The sequence below is a fragment of the Tinamus guttatus genome, unplaced genomic scaffold, assembly GCF_059628265.1.
Source record: "Tinamus guttatus ecotype Peru unplaced genomic scaffold, ASM5962826v1 Tinamus_guttatus_pri_ptg000782l, whole genome shotgun sequence".
In the NCBI taxonomy this organism is placed as follows: Eukaryota; Metazoa; Chordata; class Aves; order Tinamiformes; family Tinamidae; genus Tinamus; species Tinamus guttatus.
The window spans coordinates 315,697-335,716 of NW_028289316.1; the positions used below are offsets into that span (position 1 = coordinate 315,697).

At 38.9% G+C, this 20,020-nt stretch overlaps 1 protein-coding gene across 2 annotated transcripts; it reads left to right on the forward strand.

Moving 5' to 3' along the window:
• The first annotated feature begins 150 nt into the window (after positions 1 to 150).
• On the forward strand, positions 151 to 18,462 carry ABHD17B (abhydrolase domain containing 17B, depalmitoylase). Of its 2 annotated transcripts, none has more exons than XM_088537475.1 (4): positions 151 to 264; positions 5,498 to 5,972; positions 16,675 to 16,854; positions 17,685 to 18,462. In XM_088537475.1, the coding sequence occupies exons 2-4, from the start codon at positions 5,506 to 5,508 to the stop codon at positions 17,902 to 17,904; spliced, it is 867 nt and encodes a 288-aa protein (XP_088393601.1). In that variant the 5' UTR covers positions 151 to 264; positions 5,498 to 5,505; the 3' UTR covers positions 17,905 to 18,462. The 2 variants fall into 2 exon arrangements, with proteins under 2 accessions (XP_088393601.1, XP_088393602.1); XM_088537476.1 differs by lacking the exon at positions 151 to 264 and adding an exon at positions 5,085 to 5,106.
• The last annotated feature ends 1,558 nt before the right edge of the window (positions 18,463 to 20,020 follow it).

Consider the following 20,020-nt stretch of genomic DNA (forward strand, 5'->3'; position numbering starts at 1 on the left):
GCGCGCGCGGTTCCGCCCCTCGGCGCCGCCCCGCCCCTCGGCGCCGCGGCAGCTGCTCCGTGGGCTCCGGTGCCGCCGCGGGGCGAGACGGGGTCCGTCGGTGCCGGTCGGTGCCGCGACGGGAGGAGGCGGCGGGCACCGCTGCCGAGGCCGGGCGGCAGGGACGGCCCCAGCGCGGGCCGTTACTCAGCGCAACCGCCGCGGCCTTCGAACGGCGGCCGTTGGAGAGCGCGGGGCCGCCGGCGCAGCTGGCGCCGGGCGGAGGTAACGCGGCGCGGGCGGAGCGGGGCCTGTGCGGGGAAGCGGCCCTCGGCGCGCGCTGAGGGCGCCGGGCGTTGCGCGCCGCGCGGGGCCCTGCGCGGAGCCGGCGCGTTACGTAACGCGCGTGGCCCCCCGCGCGTGTCGCGCCTGGCCCGGGGGCTGCGGGAGCCGGGAAGCGGCGTCTCCGCCGCGCTTCGCATCGGCCGCTCCGGGGAACGCCGCTTCGCGCCGGCCGGGCTTCCCGGTCTTTTCCGTAGGTCGTTGTGCTCCGTGAGGAGCGCGCGGAGGGTTCACGAGGTGCGTGGAGGTATTGCTGGGTATGGGCTTTTCGCTGCCGAATACACTTCCTGCTCCCCTCCGGCCCTGCCATTAGCTCCGGCCATTAGTTTAATGCATCTGTATGATTCTTAGTTAGGTACTAGTTAGGCACTATTAGTTTTTTTTGTTGTTGTTGTTGTTTGTTTGTTTTTTTGTTTGTTTACATTTGTTTTTTCTGCAACTGTACATGTTCACGTTTCACTTCTTTAACTATTAAACAAGTTGGACGCATTCAAGGTCTTCTGCTCCGTGATAACATAAGGCAGATTTTGAAGTAAATATTAGCATTTCAATAGTGGCTTGAACTCGAGCGTCCGTTTCCTTTCCTTGAAAAGCTATGATTTAGAAGGACTTGTTGTTCTATCTCCTCCTGTGCTATCTTGCCTGTTGCTCAGTTAGAACAACATTGAATTTAATTTACAAACCGGCAGCTCTGTTTACAAGGGTGACATTGTTCTTATGACTGCTTCTTCTCAAAAAGGCAATTTAAATACAGGATTAGAATATATTTAAGGTAAGTATAAGATCACGTCTAGATAAGTGCTTGCTAGGATTGGGCTTTTCAGACTAAGCTACTAATATGGAGTGAAATACGCTGAGACATAAATAGTGGGAGCCATTCTCCTGTTATGGTTTGCACAGGAGGAAGACAGGAATAATTGCTTATATGAAAGAAATACATCTGTGTAATCTTAGGAGTCCCAAGGTAAACATTTAAGGTGTTTCTCTGATTAGACTTTTTTTTTTTCCTCTCTCCTCTGCCAACCTTAATGAAAAGGTTAATTACTAAAGAATGGATTAAAACTACTGCCTCTAGGCAGTTTTAATTTTGTTATTTTGTGCATTAGTTTTTATTCATGAAACTTTGAGATATATTTGATAAAGTGATCTTTTTCCCTCTTAAGATCTACCCTGCTAATGGTGGCTATGGTTGATGCTACTTAGCTCTGTTTTATTTCTTAGCCTATCTAGATGAAATAGTAAAAGTTTATGCATTTTGTTTTTACGTGTAGTTTTTTTTCTCTCCTTCCTAATAAAAATGAAACATTTTGGATTTTAATATATAGATTTCTCTTAGCATACTTTTTTTTCTTCCCTCCATGAGCGAAATTACCAGCATCAGGAACAGTCTTTGCAGAACAGCACTGTTTTCTTAATTAGGACTGAACTGAGAAGCAGAAGTAGTGAAATAGTTTTGTTGTTGTGGTTTGTACATTTGAATCTGTATCTGAAGATGCTGCTGTAATAAGGGCAGAAATTTGTTTACATCAAGCTTGCTAAAGAGATGTTAGATGATAACAATGTTTTTCTAACATATGTTTTGAATAGACGAGTTAAAATCATTCACTTGTATTCATGGAACTGTGTGCTTCAAGGAATCTGTGATGGGTGTTGTTATTTTTCCCCGTAGTTTTAGTAAAAGAGTTCAGATAAAGCAAGCCAGTTTGATTAGAGTGATGTTAATAAAGTTCGCTCATTCTGCTTTCTTAATGTTCCACGAATTTTGTTTTAGACTTAACACAATTATGTGTCTTTTAAGATTGTTGTATTTTGTACTGCTGTTGCCAATGATGGGTAATGCTAAATGAAGATTTTCTTGTTACCTTTTTTTTTAATCCCCTTCTTAATTCTTGTCTAGGTGGAGCATTAGGAGATCATATTTAAGTGCTTTTTGTGCATTAAAAACACTTTTATTTATTTTTAACACTAAATTTAATCCCTTCCATGAAGTATCTCACCTGTATACCTTTTGAGGAAAGATAATGACTGTTTTAATTGAGGTCAGATGATGACATCTCGTGGATAACTACTAGGTTGAAATGCTGATTCAGTTGTACTTTTAAACACTGATATCAGAATTACTCTATACACCCTGGGGACTCTCTCACATCCTGGTTTCGTTCCAGATCCGGAGGTTAAGAACACACTCATGTGAATACAATGAGTGACAAACCAGTTCCAGTATAATGAAAACATTGTGTGCCTTCAGTTGAAGGTATCCTCCTGAGGGTGTTCAGTAGGTGTTGTGTACCAGATTTGTTCTGTTTAGGTAAAGAAAATAGCAATTTTTATTATAACTATTTTTTACTCTGTTACTAGCTATGGTTTAAATGGAGAACAACACCAGAATCAGAATCTTTAGACAAAAGAGAGTTACCATTGGATTAAGAGAAGCATTACCTTAAATCTGTTTTACAGTCTAATATGGGATGGCTGTGGTTATATTTGTCGGCATAGATTGTAACTTGCTGTCTGTGGCAAAGACGCAATATGGGTTGAAATTGTTACTGCTGTACTGCCATGTGTGTGAATTTCACAGGCCGATTTTCAGTCTTCTGAAGTGACTGTGACAAACAAATATTTTATGAATGAAATCATATTTGTAGTTTATTATGTTGTTTCTAGTTATACATCACGTAAGCTGTTGTTTTAATTCTTTCTGACAAGTGAATTGAGGAGAAAGTGAGAAATTCTACAATCATAGTTCTATTGTGGGATAGAAAGCAATTTGTTAGTTTTGGCCCTAGCAGGCTGTTTTGGAGATGCAACTAGATTTCTTTCACATAAAATATAAATAAGTATTTCACATAAAACAGTCTGATCAGTCTTTAGGCTTCAGTTTTTATTACAAAGTGGAGAAAAAAAATCACTCAGAACAGCCAGTGTAATTTTTCCTCTGGTGGAAATAGAAGAGTGGTTGAATTCTGGGTTACAGGCTCTTCTTCAAAAAGAACCTACTGAGGCATAGTTTCTCTAGCATAGTTACAGCCTAGTTTCTCTAAGCTGTAATCATGAACATTCTGGGTAGACCTGAGAAAAGGGACTCCTATGGTCCTCACAGCTCCAAGAAAAGAAAGGAAAAATACTGAGCTTTTTTCTATGCAAAAGATAGTTTAAGACTTTTGCAAATCCATGGTCCTCCAGTAGAACTCGTCTTGACTTGCGAATTAAAATTAAACTTAATATGCAGGTGATCATGCCTGGCGGAACAGATGAGCCATTGCAAGTTTTGGTGACTACTTGTGCTGATTATGGAAGTGAGGTTATTGTTTCTTTAGCTACCAGAAATATGGTAATTTTGTTTTTCCAATGACAGAAACTGAATAAATCTGATTCTTCTTGGAGGTGAGTAGTATACCCTTTCTGACACCTCCTTTAGGTTTGTAATGTTGGCTACCCATGATATATAAGAATCTGTTTCCACTGTTTCAGAGAAAACTGAAGGTCTAAAATGGAAGCACTCAACTGTAGTAGTCTTGGAAAAACACTACAAAGAGCAGTAGTATTCAAGAATGCTCACGTTCATCACACTGTCTTGTGAGGCTTGTTTACTACTATGCAAGTATGCCTGCTTTATGAGGCATTACATGCAGTATACATTCATACCCTATCATCTCACAAATTTAAAGTAAGGATAGTTGTGTTGTGATCTGTCTTCAACAGTTCCTGAGGCAGTATGCTGTGAAGCTTTTCCAAGGAGTTGGCAGTGTGTACAGCAATGAGAACTACGCTTGTATACAAGTTAGAGGACTAGTTTTGGAATCTGTTTACAATATTGCAAAGTATTATGCTTGTAAGTGAGATTTTTTCCTGTTGTCATTGGATTGCACAGGTGCTTCTGAAGCAGCATGCAGCTGTGAATGTTGGTAGTAGGCTTGATTTGTTCCTGATCATAAACTTAGATCTGACTGTTGAAGGTGGCATGTCAAGCTGTAAGAGCACTTTCATTTGCATAATCCAGTGGGAACTGGAGACCTGTGGATGGAATTGGGATGGGAAAGCAGTTTAAGCTGAGATGAAATGTCAGACACCTTAACAACAAGAAAGAAAGAAGAATGATTATCCTCACTGTGCTCTGTGGCCAGAATGGTTCTTGGTAGATTTTGTCATCACACTTTCCTCTGAGAAAGTATTATCGACAAAGAGTTTTTCCTTTCCTACTCCTTAACAGGGAAAAACATCACTTTACCAGGGTAGCTGTATCTTTATCAAACTTCCTTAGGGTATATTAACTTTTTCTTATTATTTTTCTACCTTGAATTAGTAATGTGAGTTGTATTGTTTTGCCAAATATTTTATGAAATAATGTTTAGATGTGGGATGTTTCTTTTAAAGCAAAGAGTAAAAATAGACTTATCATTAAAATGGATAATATCAGTATGACCCCAATTTCTACTTGCAAGGCAGGAAAACCTTGTCTAATAATAGTCTCTGTCAAGGGTTCAGAAGCGCTGTTACCAGACAGTGTGGGGAGCAGATGAGAGTTGATAGCTAGATTTTTAGGGTTCTAAAGGTCACTAGTGCTCTGAAAGTCAGTAGAAATGTCCTTTCTTTTTGCCTCCTGAAAGTCTTGACCTTTGTGCACCTCTCATACTGCTGATACAGCTTGCAGCAGCCCATTATTCATATTTTCTCTATGTCTGGGAAGCACTGTAGTGATCTATAGAGAATGTCATTACCATAGTATCCTGCAAATGTGACAGCATGTTTTAACGGTTCTCTATCAGATATATATTTGTCAATGAGGTGAGCAATTCTGTTATTTTTTTTAGAGGAGGAATTTCATCTCCACAAAACAAACTCCACAATTTGTGCTTGTTCTTTCCTTGGGTGGTGTTTTTTTTTTTTTTTTTTTTTTTTGTGTGTGTGTGTGTGTGTTTGTGTGTGTTAAGTCTAGATAGGCTCTAGAGAGACCATTATTTCTTTAGGAACATGCTTATTTTAAAACAGTTAAGAAAATCAAATAAACTATTGTGCAGAAATTTGTTTATAGAACAAAATCTGTTTTGTTAAATGCTTCTGCTAAAATTGCTTATTTATTGGAGAGATAAAGTTTTTATATTCCATGAGTCTTTCTTTGTTCTTTTTATATGGAATTGTAACTGGAAACTGATATGTCTCTTTCTTCCGATTTCAGACTAGAAGATGAATAATCTTTCCTTTAGTGAACTATGTTGCCTGTTCTGTTGTCCACCATGCCCAGGGAAAATTGCTTCCAAACTCGCATTTTTGCCTCCAGACCCCACATACACACTGATGTGTGATGAGAGTGGTAGTCGCTGGACTTTGCATCTCTCAGAGCGAGCAGACTGGCAGTATTCTTCCAGAGAAAAAGATGCCATTGAGTGCTTCATGACTAGAACAAGTAAAGGTAACAGGATTGCCTGTATGTTTGTGCGCTGCTCACCTAACGCCAAGTATACTTTGCTCTTCTCGCATGGAAATGCTGTTGACCTAGGTCAGATGAGCAGCTTTTACATAGGACTGGGTTCACGGATTAATTGCAACATATTCTCATATGATTATTCTGGATATGGTGCAAGTTCTGGGAAGCCAACAGAGAAGAATCTGTATGCTGACATTGATGCTGCTTGGGTGGCTCTTAGGACAAGGTAAGATATTATTTGCAATTTTTATTTCCCAGCATGCTTTCTGAATGGTTATCCTCTATCATTCATTAGAATGGAAATATAGAATAGAATATGCTGTAGTTTAGGATTAAATTGCAAATATTGAAGAGAATGAGCATGTAGTGTTGATGTGCTAGAGCAGTTGAAATGGGATGAAATTTAATAGTATATATTTCAGACTTGATTGAATGATTAGAAGATCGTTCTTGTAATCATAGTTTGGGGTCTCTTCCTTTGGAGATACAGGAGAGTAAATAAATAAATACATGATTCTCCAATAATTGAGCCACCAGGGTGATGTGGGGAAGAGAAGATAAAAAGTTGTTCTTTGGGTACAAACATTGTGTACTTCTTTGTGTGGGTAGTGGAAAGGCTGTTACAAGGCCCTTGTCTGGTTTTCTCTTTAGTGTTCTTGTCACCTTTGTTTCAGAATGGAGACTATCAGCTCTAGCCTTTTCAAAACAGCCTTCCTTACAAAGTTAAAACAGCCTTTAACCAAGTGAAATGCGATGTAGTGTTATGGTCGGTGTGCATAAACACATTATGATGGAAACAACAGGAATCTGAGTCAGTACCGTTAATTCAGATTGATTAGAACAGAACAAGGAAAAAAAATCCAGACTCGAAGGCTGTTTCTAGGTGTCTGTGTTTTAGCTTTGGTTTTGGAGATATTAAATTATAAGTTAAAAGGTTGTGTAGGCATTCTCTGCTACAGGTGGGAAATCCAGGCACTATATACACGGCACTGAATGCCCACTTCTTTGCTGTTGTTTCTTCCATTTGAAGAGAAAGCTCACTTCATCCCATGAGTACTAAACTACAGGAAGGTTCTTTTTGAGAATTGCCGTGGTATTGTAGTATTATGCAGCTCATTATGCTTAGAGTATTGCAATTGCAATTATGCTTAGAGTATTAATACTGTAATATCAGGGATGTGTCTTAGCATAGGGGTGTACACAGACATTCTATAAATCCTGGGCCTAGAAGTTAGTAATTAAGAACTTGATGCATGTAATTCTAACTCTTTCCGTATTCCTTGGGGGGATATTCTTTTTCAGTGTTTTAAATACATCTATTGTCGTTCATTTTTCTTATGTTACAAGGGTGTTCTTTTGAGAGAATATATACTCATATATTAAAACTGGGGAAATGATTATATTTGTAAACCTTGTAAAAGCAGAGGTGGCCAGTATATAGCATTTGTACTCTGCAGCTGGTTTGGAGAGTTGCAGAGTGGTTTGGGACATTTTTATTGATGTAGTGGAAAGCAGCTGTAACTAAGCATCCGCTTTGTCAGCTGCGATCTAGAACAGGTACATTGGTGACTGCGGCCTTTGCTTGGCAGGTGATCTGGAAGATAGCCACTTGGCAAAGTACAGGGTAACATTGACCAAAACCGTGTGGTTTGTGGCCAACGCGGAAAACTGTCTGAATTGTTTAACATACTAGCAAAACAGAAGCAAACTAGATAATGAAACTTAATCACTAGCTCATGTCAATTTGTAGGCCCTGTTATATGAACTAATTGGTATTTCCTTTCTTCCCCTCCCCTGTTCCTCCCTCTTCAAATAATTTTCTGACTGAGAACCTGAAAGGTAACATGGCTGTAAATTGCATCCTTTCCTCTACACCTGAACAACCTTAGGGTAACTTCCCCAATCAAGTAAGCTTTTTGAGCTCAAAAATATGCTGTCTCAATATGTCCTTAATATATCCAATTTAAGTACCCTCTTTAAAGGACCATTGAGGAGGGATACTAAATATGTTTTCTGTCTATTTGGTTTTCCCTCCTCAATTCAAAATGACCTCAAACACATTTGTTGCCTGCGTTTATTTTGGGTGGTCAAAATCTCTTTTACAAGTACACTATTCTGTATTGTAGGTAGCACAGGATTGGTCTGCTCAATTGCTTGATTCTTAAACCTAAAACTTTTTTTTTTCGTTGAATGAAAATTGTTTGTTGTTGCTAGTTTCCACTGTGCTACTCTCAACTCCCCACTAGCAGAGTATTTTGGTTGTTTGTTTGTCTTTGTTTTTGTTTGTCTGTTCTGTAGCCGAATGGAGAGGGGACAAGTTGAGCACATTGTCGACTTTGGAAGTACTGGTTCATGAGTCTGCATCATAGTTCAGTTTACCTGTCCATAGTGTTCTGTGGATCTCTGTGACAGTGCTCAGCTCTCTTTAACTACTTGATGAATATCATGACCAGAATTTAGCCTTTGAGTGTTTGCTGCAACATTGATTCACTTTCCTAGCATAGCCTGTTCTGGTAGCGTTACTCTGGCACTTATAATATCAGTGTTCTGCAAAAACAAATTAATTCTATGGGTTGTTTTAGGATAGATGTTAAGTATAGCTGTAATTTGAAATTTGTGTTGATGGCAGGAGAGAAGAGAGGGCTCCTAAGCTTTCAAACTGTTCCTTCTGGAGTGCATGATGGGACAAAGAATGGAGCAGATAAATTGCCTCTGTGGGAGGTTGATCACAGCCACCCACAGCTCACTTCATTCCCCGTTGTGAGAAATGGGATCCTAGGGCCCAACATCAGAATATGTGTCTGAGACAACTGAAATCATCAACACAGCTGCTTGGGGTGGAGACATATTAAGTGTTGTAAGTGGTACTTTGGAAGGATGATCTCAATAGCCTTCTGTAAATTTTCCGGTGGGGACTAGAGACCCAAAACGGAACAGTCTCTGAACTAAGAATAATGTTCAGGGTGATAGTGATAGTCTGCGGTAACCTCACTATCACCCTAATTTCTATCTTGAGTATTATTCTTAGTTCTGTTTTTTCACTGGTGATAAGAACCTGTTTTCTTAAAGATGGTTGAATTAAGGTATGTGAATACTGTGATACATATGCATGTGTATAGAAAAATGATTTGGCAGCCAAATGATTCCTGAATCCAGAATGTACAGAGACAATATATTAGATATTAGTATATATCTCTTCATAACCTTGAGTGTAAGTGTGTGTTTTTACATCCCTCCCACCTTCCCCCTGCCGTAGAACTGAATGAAAGCTGCAAGTGAGAACATTTTTTTTCTGGCAGTCATAGCTACACAGTGTTGAAATGCAAGTAGTCATTTGGGGATACGCCTGTCTTCTGCTGTCCTGTTTTATGAAGGCCTTTGATGACACCTCAGCAGGATGGAGAGATTCCACCAGCCTCAGGCAAATCCATGGTGAGAGGTGCTAATTCAGAAACCTGAAAGCTTCCTCTAGTTGCCTTATGACCAGATTTAACTCTAGGAAGCCAAGCAGCCTTGTCATTGCTGCTTACTTTGGAGTGTATGATACTGGCAAAATTAGAGGGTAAATCTTGCCATCAGATTGATCTGTTCAAGTGGACAGAATATACATAATATAAACAGAGAAATATAACAATAACACAGCTATTTTGTTGTTGGCTGAAAGTGTTCTTTTGAGATTTATGGATTACTTTAAATTGAGAAAAAAAAAGTAGCTTTTTTTTTGATAGAGACAGATAGAACTTGTGCTTTTATTAAAAGATGTGAGGAAAAGTGGAGTCAATTTTTCATAACACGTGCTTTGCCCGGAAGGTGAAGGTACCAGTAGCACTAAAGTTTAGAAAAGGCCAAATCATTGAGGAAAGTGAAGGAGGTAGTTTGTTGTGTGCATGGTCTGTGGTTTGCCTCTCCTAAAACATGAGTTTCCTTTTCTTTCTAGCAATGTTATATGTGCAGCAGGGAAATACACATCTGTGTTTAGGAAGAGGAGTATGTTCACATTTTATTCATGGAGTGGCATGTTGATAGTTAAATGTGCAGAACATGTTTGTGCCCTTTATGTCTTGCAGTTTGCTGCTGTAATTTACCCTGAGCGTGATGTCAAAAGGTCCTGAAAGGTGCATCCTTCCTCCCTGTGTTCCAGGTGCCCCAAGCCTTGCTGTCACTTGCCTGTTTTTCTGTTGCAAGAGCTTTACGAGCAATAGCCTCTCTAGAATGTCTCTTTAGTGGTGGAGCCATCCATCTCTTTAGTGGTTGGAGCCTGAGGCATGCTGTTGAAAATGCACCTTTTTAAGGAGACTACTGATATTTTATTTTTGTGATGGAAGAAGGTCTTCTAGATTTATGGAAGTAGTTCAGAGAAGGGTGGGGAAAAATGCAACTTCACCTGTTATCTCCTTGTTATAAGGACATAGGTTATATATAGGTTAAAAGTGTATATATAGGTTAAAATCTAGAAAACACTTCTTAAAGCTAGGCATACATTTGTAGGTTGTGTGTCAGTTATAGGAATACGAAATATAAGAATAAATCGGGGAAAAAAAGAGGACTGTCAATGTATTCAGGAAAGCACAGAAAGGATCTCTATGGCAGAAATAAAAAGAAACAAAAAAGGAGTTTCTGCTAGAAGCTTTTGTCCACAAAACAAAAAGGAATATTTTGTGCAATTGAACAATTTCCCCTCCGTTCACCTCCCCAGATTTGAAAAGAGCAGGCGGCGTCATTAGGGGTTGGCTTCACTACAAGAGTCTTATCTACACGTGGGTTACCTTCATTAAAATCATCTGTAGCTGGTCAACATATATCTGCTCACAGTAAAAGAATGTTATTGCAAGAGCAAAATTTCATTCCTACTGTCTTTATCCTACTGGCCTGTGAGCTTGTGTGCTCATCCTAGAGACGGGTTGGTTACCACTGTAACGCTGGTACAGTTACGAGGGTGTATTGCCTTCCTCCTTCCTTTACTTCACCAGCTGCGTGTCTCTTCTTGTGAGAGGACAAGCAAAAGACCCTGAAGACAGCCAGGTGTCAGAGATAAAAGAGAAAAATCATTGTTGCCCTGCTTCCAGAAGGGATTAGTTGAGTTTCTGGACTAGCTGACAAGCCCTAATGAAGAGGAACATTGGCAGAACGGTGCAAATAGGAAAGTGGTTCTATTCTGTGTACCAACGTTAGTACAAACATTAACCTGCTCCTTTAGTGTGCTGGTATGGAAGAAGTGGGTGAGCTCTCAAATGCTTACTGGGATCACTAAGCAAATTTGTGTCAACAGAGCTGTGTAAATATTGCTCATAGGTTCCTCATGCTTTCTATGCAGGTAGTCCTTAGGTGCATAAGCATAAATGATTAATTGGGTGTTCAAAGGAGTTGAAATCTCAGTTACTGTAAGAAAGAGAAAAATCATGAGTCCACCTTTAAACTGAGAAAAATTCTGTCCAACTTTTGTATCAGAATCAGTCCAGAATAACTTACTCCATAAGAAGATTGCTTGTACTGTGCACAGCTGTTCTGAGGTTAAAGGAGGGAAAAAAAAAATAGCTTGTCTGTCGTGACACAAATTGTCTAAGATTCCTTGAATGGACAATAATGTTTACATTACTGCTGCGATCAACTTTCAGAGATATTGTTGTCAAGTGTACCAATGCCAATGAGGAGTTGGGCACCGCCTCCATGAAGCAACTGGGCTGATGGAGCCTGTGCCACGTAGGAACAGCTGAAAGGAGCAGGGTGACAGCAGTGGGTGACTCCCTGCTGCAGGGACAGAGGCACCTCTCAGGTTGACCTGCTGCCTGGGAAGCTTTGCTGCCTGATGGGGCCTTGGATCTGAGATGTCAGGGAAAGAATTCCAGACCTTGTCCACCCCTCTCACTATCACCCTCTGCTTCCTGGGCACCACAGTATTGCCAAGAGCAACTTAACAGTATCAAATGGGATCGCAGAGCTCGGGAGATGCTGGTCAGGGGGTGGGGGCTCTGATCGTGTCTTCTCAGTCCCTGCAAGTGAGGGGAAAGGTGGAAGTAGGGGGAGATAGCTGTGTCAAGTAAACAGCTGCTGGTGTCAGTAACAGTGTTTTGGTTTCTGTGATCACAGTTACTTGTTTGAAGGTTGACAACTGTTCGGGAGAGTTGGGATCCAGCCATTAAATGGGATACACATATGTCTTGGCCGGCCAATTCTGGTAGTGAGGGCATTAGACTAGGGAAGGTGGAGAAAGGGAAGAGCTATGGGGACCATGCAATCAGCAAAACAGGGCTCGAGTGGGAATACCTCTGGGAATTGCGTGCAGCTAAGGAAATACCTATAAGGCAACGTGATGGGGAAAGCTCTTGCACTCCTGGGAAATCAGTATGCTTAGATAGGTTCTCTGAAGTGTCTGCACACAGTTTGGGAATAAACAGGAGGAAATCTGTGTGCAGTCACAGGGTTATGATCTCATTCTGATTACTGAGACATGGTGGGATAGCTCACATCTTTGGAATGCTGCCATCGATGGCTGCAAATCCTTTAGGAAGGAATGCCAGGAAGATGAGGAAGAGTAATCCTTTATTTGAAAGAGCAGCTGTAATGTACAGAGCTCTGGCTTGGGTTGATAAGTGGATCTAGAGCTTATAGGTAAGGAGTAATGGGTGGACTCATGTGGGTGACACTGTTGCAGGCTACAGACCACCTGGTCAGGAAGCGGGAGTAGATGAAGCCTTCTATGGACAGGTAGAATTAGCTGCACAGTCATGGGCTCTGTTTTTTATGGTGGGCTTTAGCCAACCTAGTATCTGCTGGAGGAGGAGCATAGCAAGAATCAAATAATCTAAGAGGTTCCTGGAGAGCACTGACATTGGTGGAACCAATGGGAAATGATGTGCTGTTGGACATTGTACTGAATAACATGGAAAAGCTGGTTTGAGATGTGAAGTTTGGTTTGCAGTGACTATGAAATGATGAAGTTTTGAGGATCTTGCGAGGAAGCTTCAGGGCAAATAAAGCTCCTGAAGAGTGCATCCCAATGAGCAAGAAATCCTGCAAAGGAGTCAGGAGACCTGCATAGATGATCAAGGTTCTCCTGGCAAACACCAAAACATAAGCAGGTAGTAGACAGACAGCAGGTGAAAGTGGGGACTGGCCACTTAAGAGAGATGTAGAGATTTTATATGCAGAGATAGTACTAGGAATGCCAGGGCTCATTTGGAGTCTAATCTGGCAAGGGATGACAAGGACAACAAGAGGGATTTATTTGGAATTATCATCAGAAGGAAGACCAGGGAAAATGTGGTCCCACTGCTAAATGGGGTAAAGGCCTCAGTGACAAAAGGTGCAGAGAAGGCAGACACTGGAACAGAGTGCTACTAAGATGTTAAAGAAACTGAAGCATCTGTCTTATGTAGGAAAGCTGAGAAAGCCTTGGAGTGTAAAGCCCAGAGAAGAAAAGATTGTGGAGGGTTCCTTGACCGATGTGAAAGGTATATGTGAAGGTATAAAGAAGATGGGGCCAAATTCTTTTCAGCAATAGGATTAGAGGTAGTGGGCACAAACTGAAACACAGAAAGGTCCATCGGAGTGTGAGGGAAATGGCTTTACTGTGAGAGTTACCGAGTACTCAAACAGGTGCCCGGAGAGGTCGTGTAATTTCCCTGAAGATATTCAAAAGTCATCTAATGTGGACCTGGGCAATGTGCTCTAGGTGATCCTGCGTGAGCCGGGTGGCTGGACTAGATCACCTCCAGAGGTCCCTCCCAGCATCAACTGTTCTGTGATTTTGTGCGTGGGTTTTATAACATATCTTTGAGCTCTTGTCATCTGAATTGCTATTTAGAGCATATCGTGCTCGAACTGGCACTTCCCCTTTCTTCAGGAGGGCCTGAAGTCCCAAGACCCAGTCAAAGAGAACAGAGCTACTGCCATTTTCCTTTTGATTTGGTAGGTCTGTAACCTTTTTCTACTTGTATTTTTTCTACTGAAGTTCTTGGAGTTTGCCTGTTATAGGACTGCCAAAAGGAGGAAAATATAAATTTTTGGATTAAAGAAATTACTCATAGCTGTTTCTTCAAGAATTCTTCAATTTTAGCTTGAAAAACAAAAGATATTTTTCAAAAGCAGGAACTGAGACACACTTTGACTTCTCTTTTCTCTTCCACTTCTCAAAAAGTCTGTTCAAGAGAAGTATGGAGAGAGACATATCAGATGTTGCTGCCTGGATGCCAAGGTGGTGGTGGTACTTTTTTCTCTCCTAAGTCAGAATACTCAAAAATGTGACTGCTTTGAACCACTACTAGTAGTGATTGACTTCACTATTTTAGTTTCCAAACTGTGAAACAAGCTTCTGGCAGATGCCTTGAAGGCAGTCTGTTTGGCTGTGTTGGAGAAAGGATTACTTTAAACCAAAAATAGTAAGTGTAATTTCTTGCTTACTTTTTTTCCAGCTGTTATTTGGATCCACATCCTCAGCCAAAGGACAGCTCAAATATAAGCAGAATAGTAAAGAAAAAGGAGAGGATGTGTGCTCCAAAATGTACTTCTGGATTTTGCTTTAGATTTCTTTGCAAAGGTCTACATCTTATAAACTTAATACCCAATGAAATGTGGAAATGGAAGTGTAAAATCTGAGGAAAAAAAAGTTTCATTTGAGATTGCATCTTAATTTGCTGTGCAAACTCAGTGTTATGTTAGTGATACAATGTGTGACATATTTAATGTGAGGCTTGTTTGAATAACTTAAAAGGAAAATTTTATTCTCAGAACGCACAAATGTGGTTTAAATTGTTTTACTTTGAGATTAAATAATAGAAATGAAAATAAATTGGAAAGTTGTTCAGAAGAGATAATGAAGTACTGTGAAGACCTTACATAAGTTTAGGCTACAAAGTATTAATTTGTTTTTTTTTGTATGTGAATGAATCTATTTTTTCTTTCTCTTAGGTGTAGGTTTTAATTGTAGTTCAAAAATTATGAGAGAGTCCTATCATTTAAGAACTTTTAATTTGATTATAATCCTAGAAGCTCTTTATAGAAATAATGTTAGTAATTATGAGTAGTCGTTGTATAAAATGGGTGTGTATGTCAACTGTAAGCAGTGAGGTTTAGTCCCAGTTCATTTTCAGAGGTGCCTGAATAATGATTTTTATATTTTAGTAATGCTTAAGTGTAATTTTTTTTCGAAATCATTCTGGCTTTTTTATTGTCTGTTTATGCTGATATACACAGAACTTTTTTGTCTTATGAAAAGTGCTTGTGGATTTTTGGTTTTGCTTTGCATATGTTGGTATGTCAGAAACATTTTTTCGAATATTCTGGATTTTGAGGTTTTTAGGCTTCATTAATAAATTCTACTGTTCTGTGCACTGTCCAGTCATACAGATACTTAGTCATGTTTACAAAATACTGGACAATTTCTCTTTACCTCTGTTGCTGTGACTTTACTGGAGCACTCCAGTTTTGTACTGGAGTGTGAAAATACGACATATAGGTAAACTGAGACAATTTGAAATTCTCTGGTATGTCTTTTTATCGTCTAATTCTGGTGTCCTGTCTTTTGCAGAAAGGATGTGTGCATCCTTTGTGGCAGAGAGCTTTCCCCACCACCCAACCTTCTTTCATTTCCTCTGAAAATAATTGTTAGTCTGTCCTTTCAGGAACATAGCCCCTTGGGTAGTTGTTCAACGTATCTTCTTGCTATTCCACACTGGTTTTAGACCACTCTGCTCTAGGCTCAAGCTCCTAGCAGTACAATAGAACAATTTTTGGCTTTTTTTTTTTTTTCTTGAATGCAGTGAATTGTTCCTGATTAAGCTGCTCCAAATAAATGAAGGTGTACCTTCACCTAGAAGGTGAAGGTCTGAGCCTGTAAGAGTACCTTGCCCATATAGATTGATGCCTTATGAGTAGTTCATTTCTGCTGTGGCCGCTGTGCTTGCAAGCATAACTACCTACTTGCTTACAGGTTTTTCCAGGAGTCTTGTGTTGCTTGGGAACCAGACCCTCTTTGTATCCACATTAGTGTGGGAAAAATATTTTAGATCTGGCATGTGTGTTACTATGAAACTGATGTTGACAGCTCTATTGTCTATCTCAATTCATCAGAGGAAAAACTGGAAGTGATTTCATTTAACTATCAAGGACTTTTGCTCCAATTCTGTGGTGCTTTCTGGGCAGTCTCAATTGTGAGTTAGGTTAGATATTCCTCTGTCTAGTGTTCGTGTCAAAGCAACTATAATAAGAATGAAGCATTTCAGCCATTACATAGAAATCATAATATTCTGGCCACTGTCTTTGTGTGCCATGTTTAGGTCTCCATAGCTACTGAATAGTATTACAAGCTTGCCAAGTATCTGAAAAGTAAAACTAATATCTTGTGAGTTTACCTATGTTGTGTTTGCTGGAACCATAAAGTTAGTAAAGCTCTAAACAGTTTTCTGCTGCAGGTCTTTTAGTTATCTGTGCAAGTATACAATCATTCTTAAGGTCACCACATTATATATTAAAACATATATATGTAAAACATTCGTCTGATATGATTAGCATTTGTTAAATCTAATACCTTAGATGCTGTGGTTCTTTTACAATTGTATTCCAGAATTGTCATCGGCTCTGCAGCTGCATGCACAAATGTGTATTTAAAATATATGTGTATATATATGTACACACACACACATTCCAGTATCATTTGGGGCAGAAGTGTTATTTAATTTTCCTTTTTTCATGTTTAAAAGTAGTATGAATACAGAGTAAATAGCAGTCCTTACTTAAATTAAAGGAAGATTATAAAATATTCTTTCTTGTTCTTCTACCAGCTGCTGTTTTTGTTGTTCTTTATAATGCACTATGCAGATCCTTTGCAGGAAGTTTTGATGTACAGAGAGCCTGTTTTTTTTTTATGTATAGTGATAAACTGATCTGTTTCCTTCTACATGCCCTTTTTATTAACATATTTAATTTTCTAGGTATGGAATCCGCCCTGAAAATGTGATTATATATGGCCAAAGTATAGGAACTGTACCGTCTGTAGATCTTGCTGCTAGGTATGAAAGTGCTGCTGTAATTCTTCATTCTCCACTGACCTCAGGCATGCGAGTAGCTTTTCCTGATACAAAGAAGACCTACTGCTTTGATGCATTCCCAAAGTAAGTTGTGGGATTTTTTTTGTGCATGCTTTTCTTTCCCCTCCCCTATTATTGAATTTTAAAAAAATAATGAGAGCATAATCAGAACAAATTATAAGTAAGGAATATTTTATTTAAAAGAGTTTACAAAACTTTATAAGCCTTCTAGGTTTTAATAATTTCAATGAATATGTGTTTAAAAGTGATTAGCTTTGCTATGTGTAACCACTGAACTCTGATGAGCAGTTCTTCCACTGAGCTGTTAGTTTGAGTAACTATAAATAGTCTTTTGCACATATTTATTTCAGTAGCAGAGACTGGAAAAAAATAAGCAGACTTTAATTGAAGGAAGCGGATTGTTTCATGTATAATTTCAGAACTTTGCCACTAATTGGCCACTGCAGGCTGGTATACTTGGCTAGAAGAATTGCTTATGTTTAAAGCTCTTCAAAGAGTTCTTTCACACAGAAGATCAAAAGTTAAGAGTCAGAATTCTTCCAGTTCTGACAAGCATTTTTTTCTACTGAAGAAAACTCTCAAGCCATATTTTCATCAGTGCAATGACTTTGATTTTTAAGCAAACATGGTGAACGTGTACATCTTTTAAATTGATGGCTTTGTTATGCAATCCTAGTAGTTTCCACCAGTGTTCTTCCTTTCTGTGTAGTCTTACATATGCCTTCAAAATGGCTTCCAGAATCTTGATAAGATCCACATTTTTAATAATTTAAACAACTTTAAAGCTAAATGGTTAAAATTAAAATGCATAATTAAAAAGTGAAATTAAGAGTGTCTTGTCCTTTAAGAGAGCTTAGTAAGGCTGTATTCTCAAATTAATCTTTTTCTTACAGCATTGACAAAATCTCTAAAATAACTTCTCCTGTGTTAATAATCCATGGGACTGAAGATGAAGTAATTGACTTTTCACATGGCCTAGCATTATTTGAGCGTTGCCAGAGACCTGTAGAACCATTGTGGGTAGAAGGAGCAGGCCACAATGACGTGGAACTTTATGGACAGTACCTTGAGAGATTAAAACAGTTTGTGTCACAGGAACTAGTGAATTTGTAATTTTCTTTGTTTATTTACATGCTTTTTCATTTCATTGCAGAACTGTACACCTTGATAAATGCATAACATAAAACCTGAAGGTTGTGTTTTCAAATCATGTTGGTTGCCTTCATTAAATGTACAGGTAATGATTTGTCAACATAATTAATGAAGGTTTTAGTGCCAGTATTATAAACTGGAATTACATGATCATGCAGCCAAGCTTGGCAATTCCAATTACTTTGTGTGAGTTTTCTTTCTTAGATGTACAAAAAAATCACAAGGAGTACTGTATGAAATTTTCATTCTGTAAAATCAGATGCTGTAAAAGTGTTGCCAAATGCTTTAGCATATCAGAAGCAGGTTTATAAATAATTTTTAAACATCTCAAAATGTACTGTGACTCTCTGTTGCACAGGTGTAAATTAAAAACTTTCAAGCAGTTGTCCTGTAACAATGCAATAGCCATGAAATTTGAACAAATGCTCATGTATGCAATGAGAATAGACATGTCACTGGAAATGACCCATGCCCTGTTATAGAGGGAGGAGGTCAAAAAAAATGTTTTTCCATATTTTTCATGTCTTTTGTGCTTAGTTTTGCGTTTGTTAGTTGTTTTTGGTGTGTTTAACCTGAAAGGTAAGGATCAAATTTACCCTCGCATCTCCTCAGCTGTCCTGGTCCTGTCAAAATCATGTCACATTACCATTGTTATACATATGATTGCTAACTGAGGCCACCAAGTACTTTGAAATCAGTAAGACTTTCAGAGCTTGGAAAAACTTTATGGACAACATAGATTTAAACATCAGTCATGCAGAGATGTATTTCAATAGAGAGAACCTGCAAGTTTATCCAACTTTGTACTAACAAATTTGCAAGTTTGCAGTTGTCCTTTCAGACTTACTTCTGGGTGCTTAGTGTAAAAGCATATTATTTTCAAGTATTGTATGGAAAATTTACTAATCAATCCTGGACCGTGGGGGGAGGGGCAAAATAAGGTTGTTGACACTTTTCTATTAACTCAGAGTAAAACCAACTTTGTAAGATGCCTTTCCCTTAGATGCATTTTGCTTGAATAAAACTATGAAAGATAAACTTAATTATACGTAGCCTAATTTGTAAACAAAATAATATTCTGACAATACACACTGTGCTTCTAATTTTAAGGCCTTATATAGTTCAATTGTTCTGCTTGTTTTTGTGATTGTTTGAGACTATTGTATAATTAAATGTGTAACTGAGTATTGTGAAGACTTCGGTTCAGATGTGTTGATTAACAGTAAACAATATTGCACACACTTGCTGTTTGTTCTTTTTTTTTTTCCCTGAAAAGAAATAGCAACACTTAATTGTAGTATCAAAATGAGAAGTATTACCTCACTAAATGTAGGAAATCTAAGAACCAATGCAGAAATCCACATTAATAGTTTTTGGCAAATTTCTGTTTCTCTCCCATGTCTCAATTTGTGTGTGTGTGTATTTCTGCAGTCAGCCACATAACATACAGGTTTTCTGCAGCAGAGCAGCATTCTTCTTTGACAAATCCAAATTTAGCTTTCATTGAAATCATCAGTGACATTATTTGAATATAATGGAAATTTGTATTCGTTTGTACTTGTTGATGTAGTATGGATTAGTGTGTTCTAAACTTCAGATAACAGATCATTTGTTCAGATAGAAGGTTTTCATTTTAATTCAAGATTTTGTAATTAGAAATGAACTCCAAGAGATATCTAACTCAGCTTTATTGCGTCACATTTGTATGCAGTTTGATTTCAGTTTCTTACTGTGTTTCAGATACTGTGTCTGATTTAGATAGAAAGTCCAACCCTTAGGAATTTAAGGGTAAAAATAAATCTTGTTTGTATGTTTTTATTATGAAACATCTCAAGTTTCAGAGCCCACTTTGGAAATTTTGCAAATAAAAAGTGTTGAACTGCAGTGAGTAGTGATACAAATTGAGTGGTGGTACTGCAGACAAATGATCCAGTGTCATCACGAGAACTGCCTGGTTTCTGAGTTTCAAGCTGGGCAGTACTGTGAAGCCCTGTGATTGAAAAGACCTAAAAGATTCCATAGCCATTTTGCTGCTCTTGTTTCTGTGTTTTGCTGAGGCGAAACAGAAAACCTGACT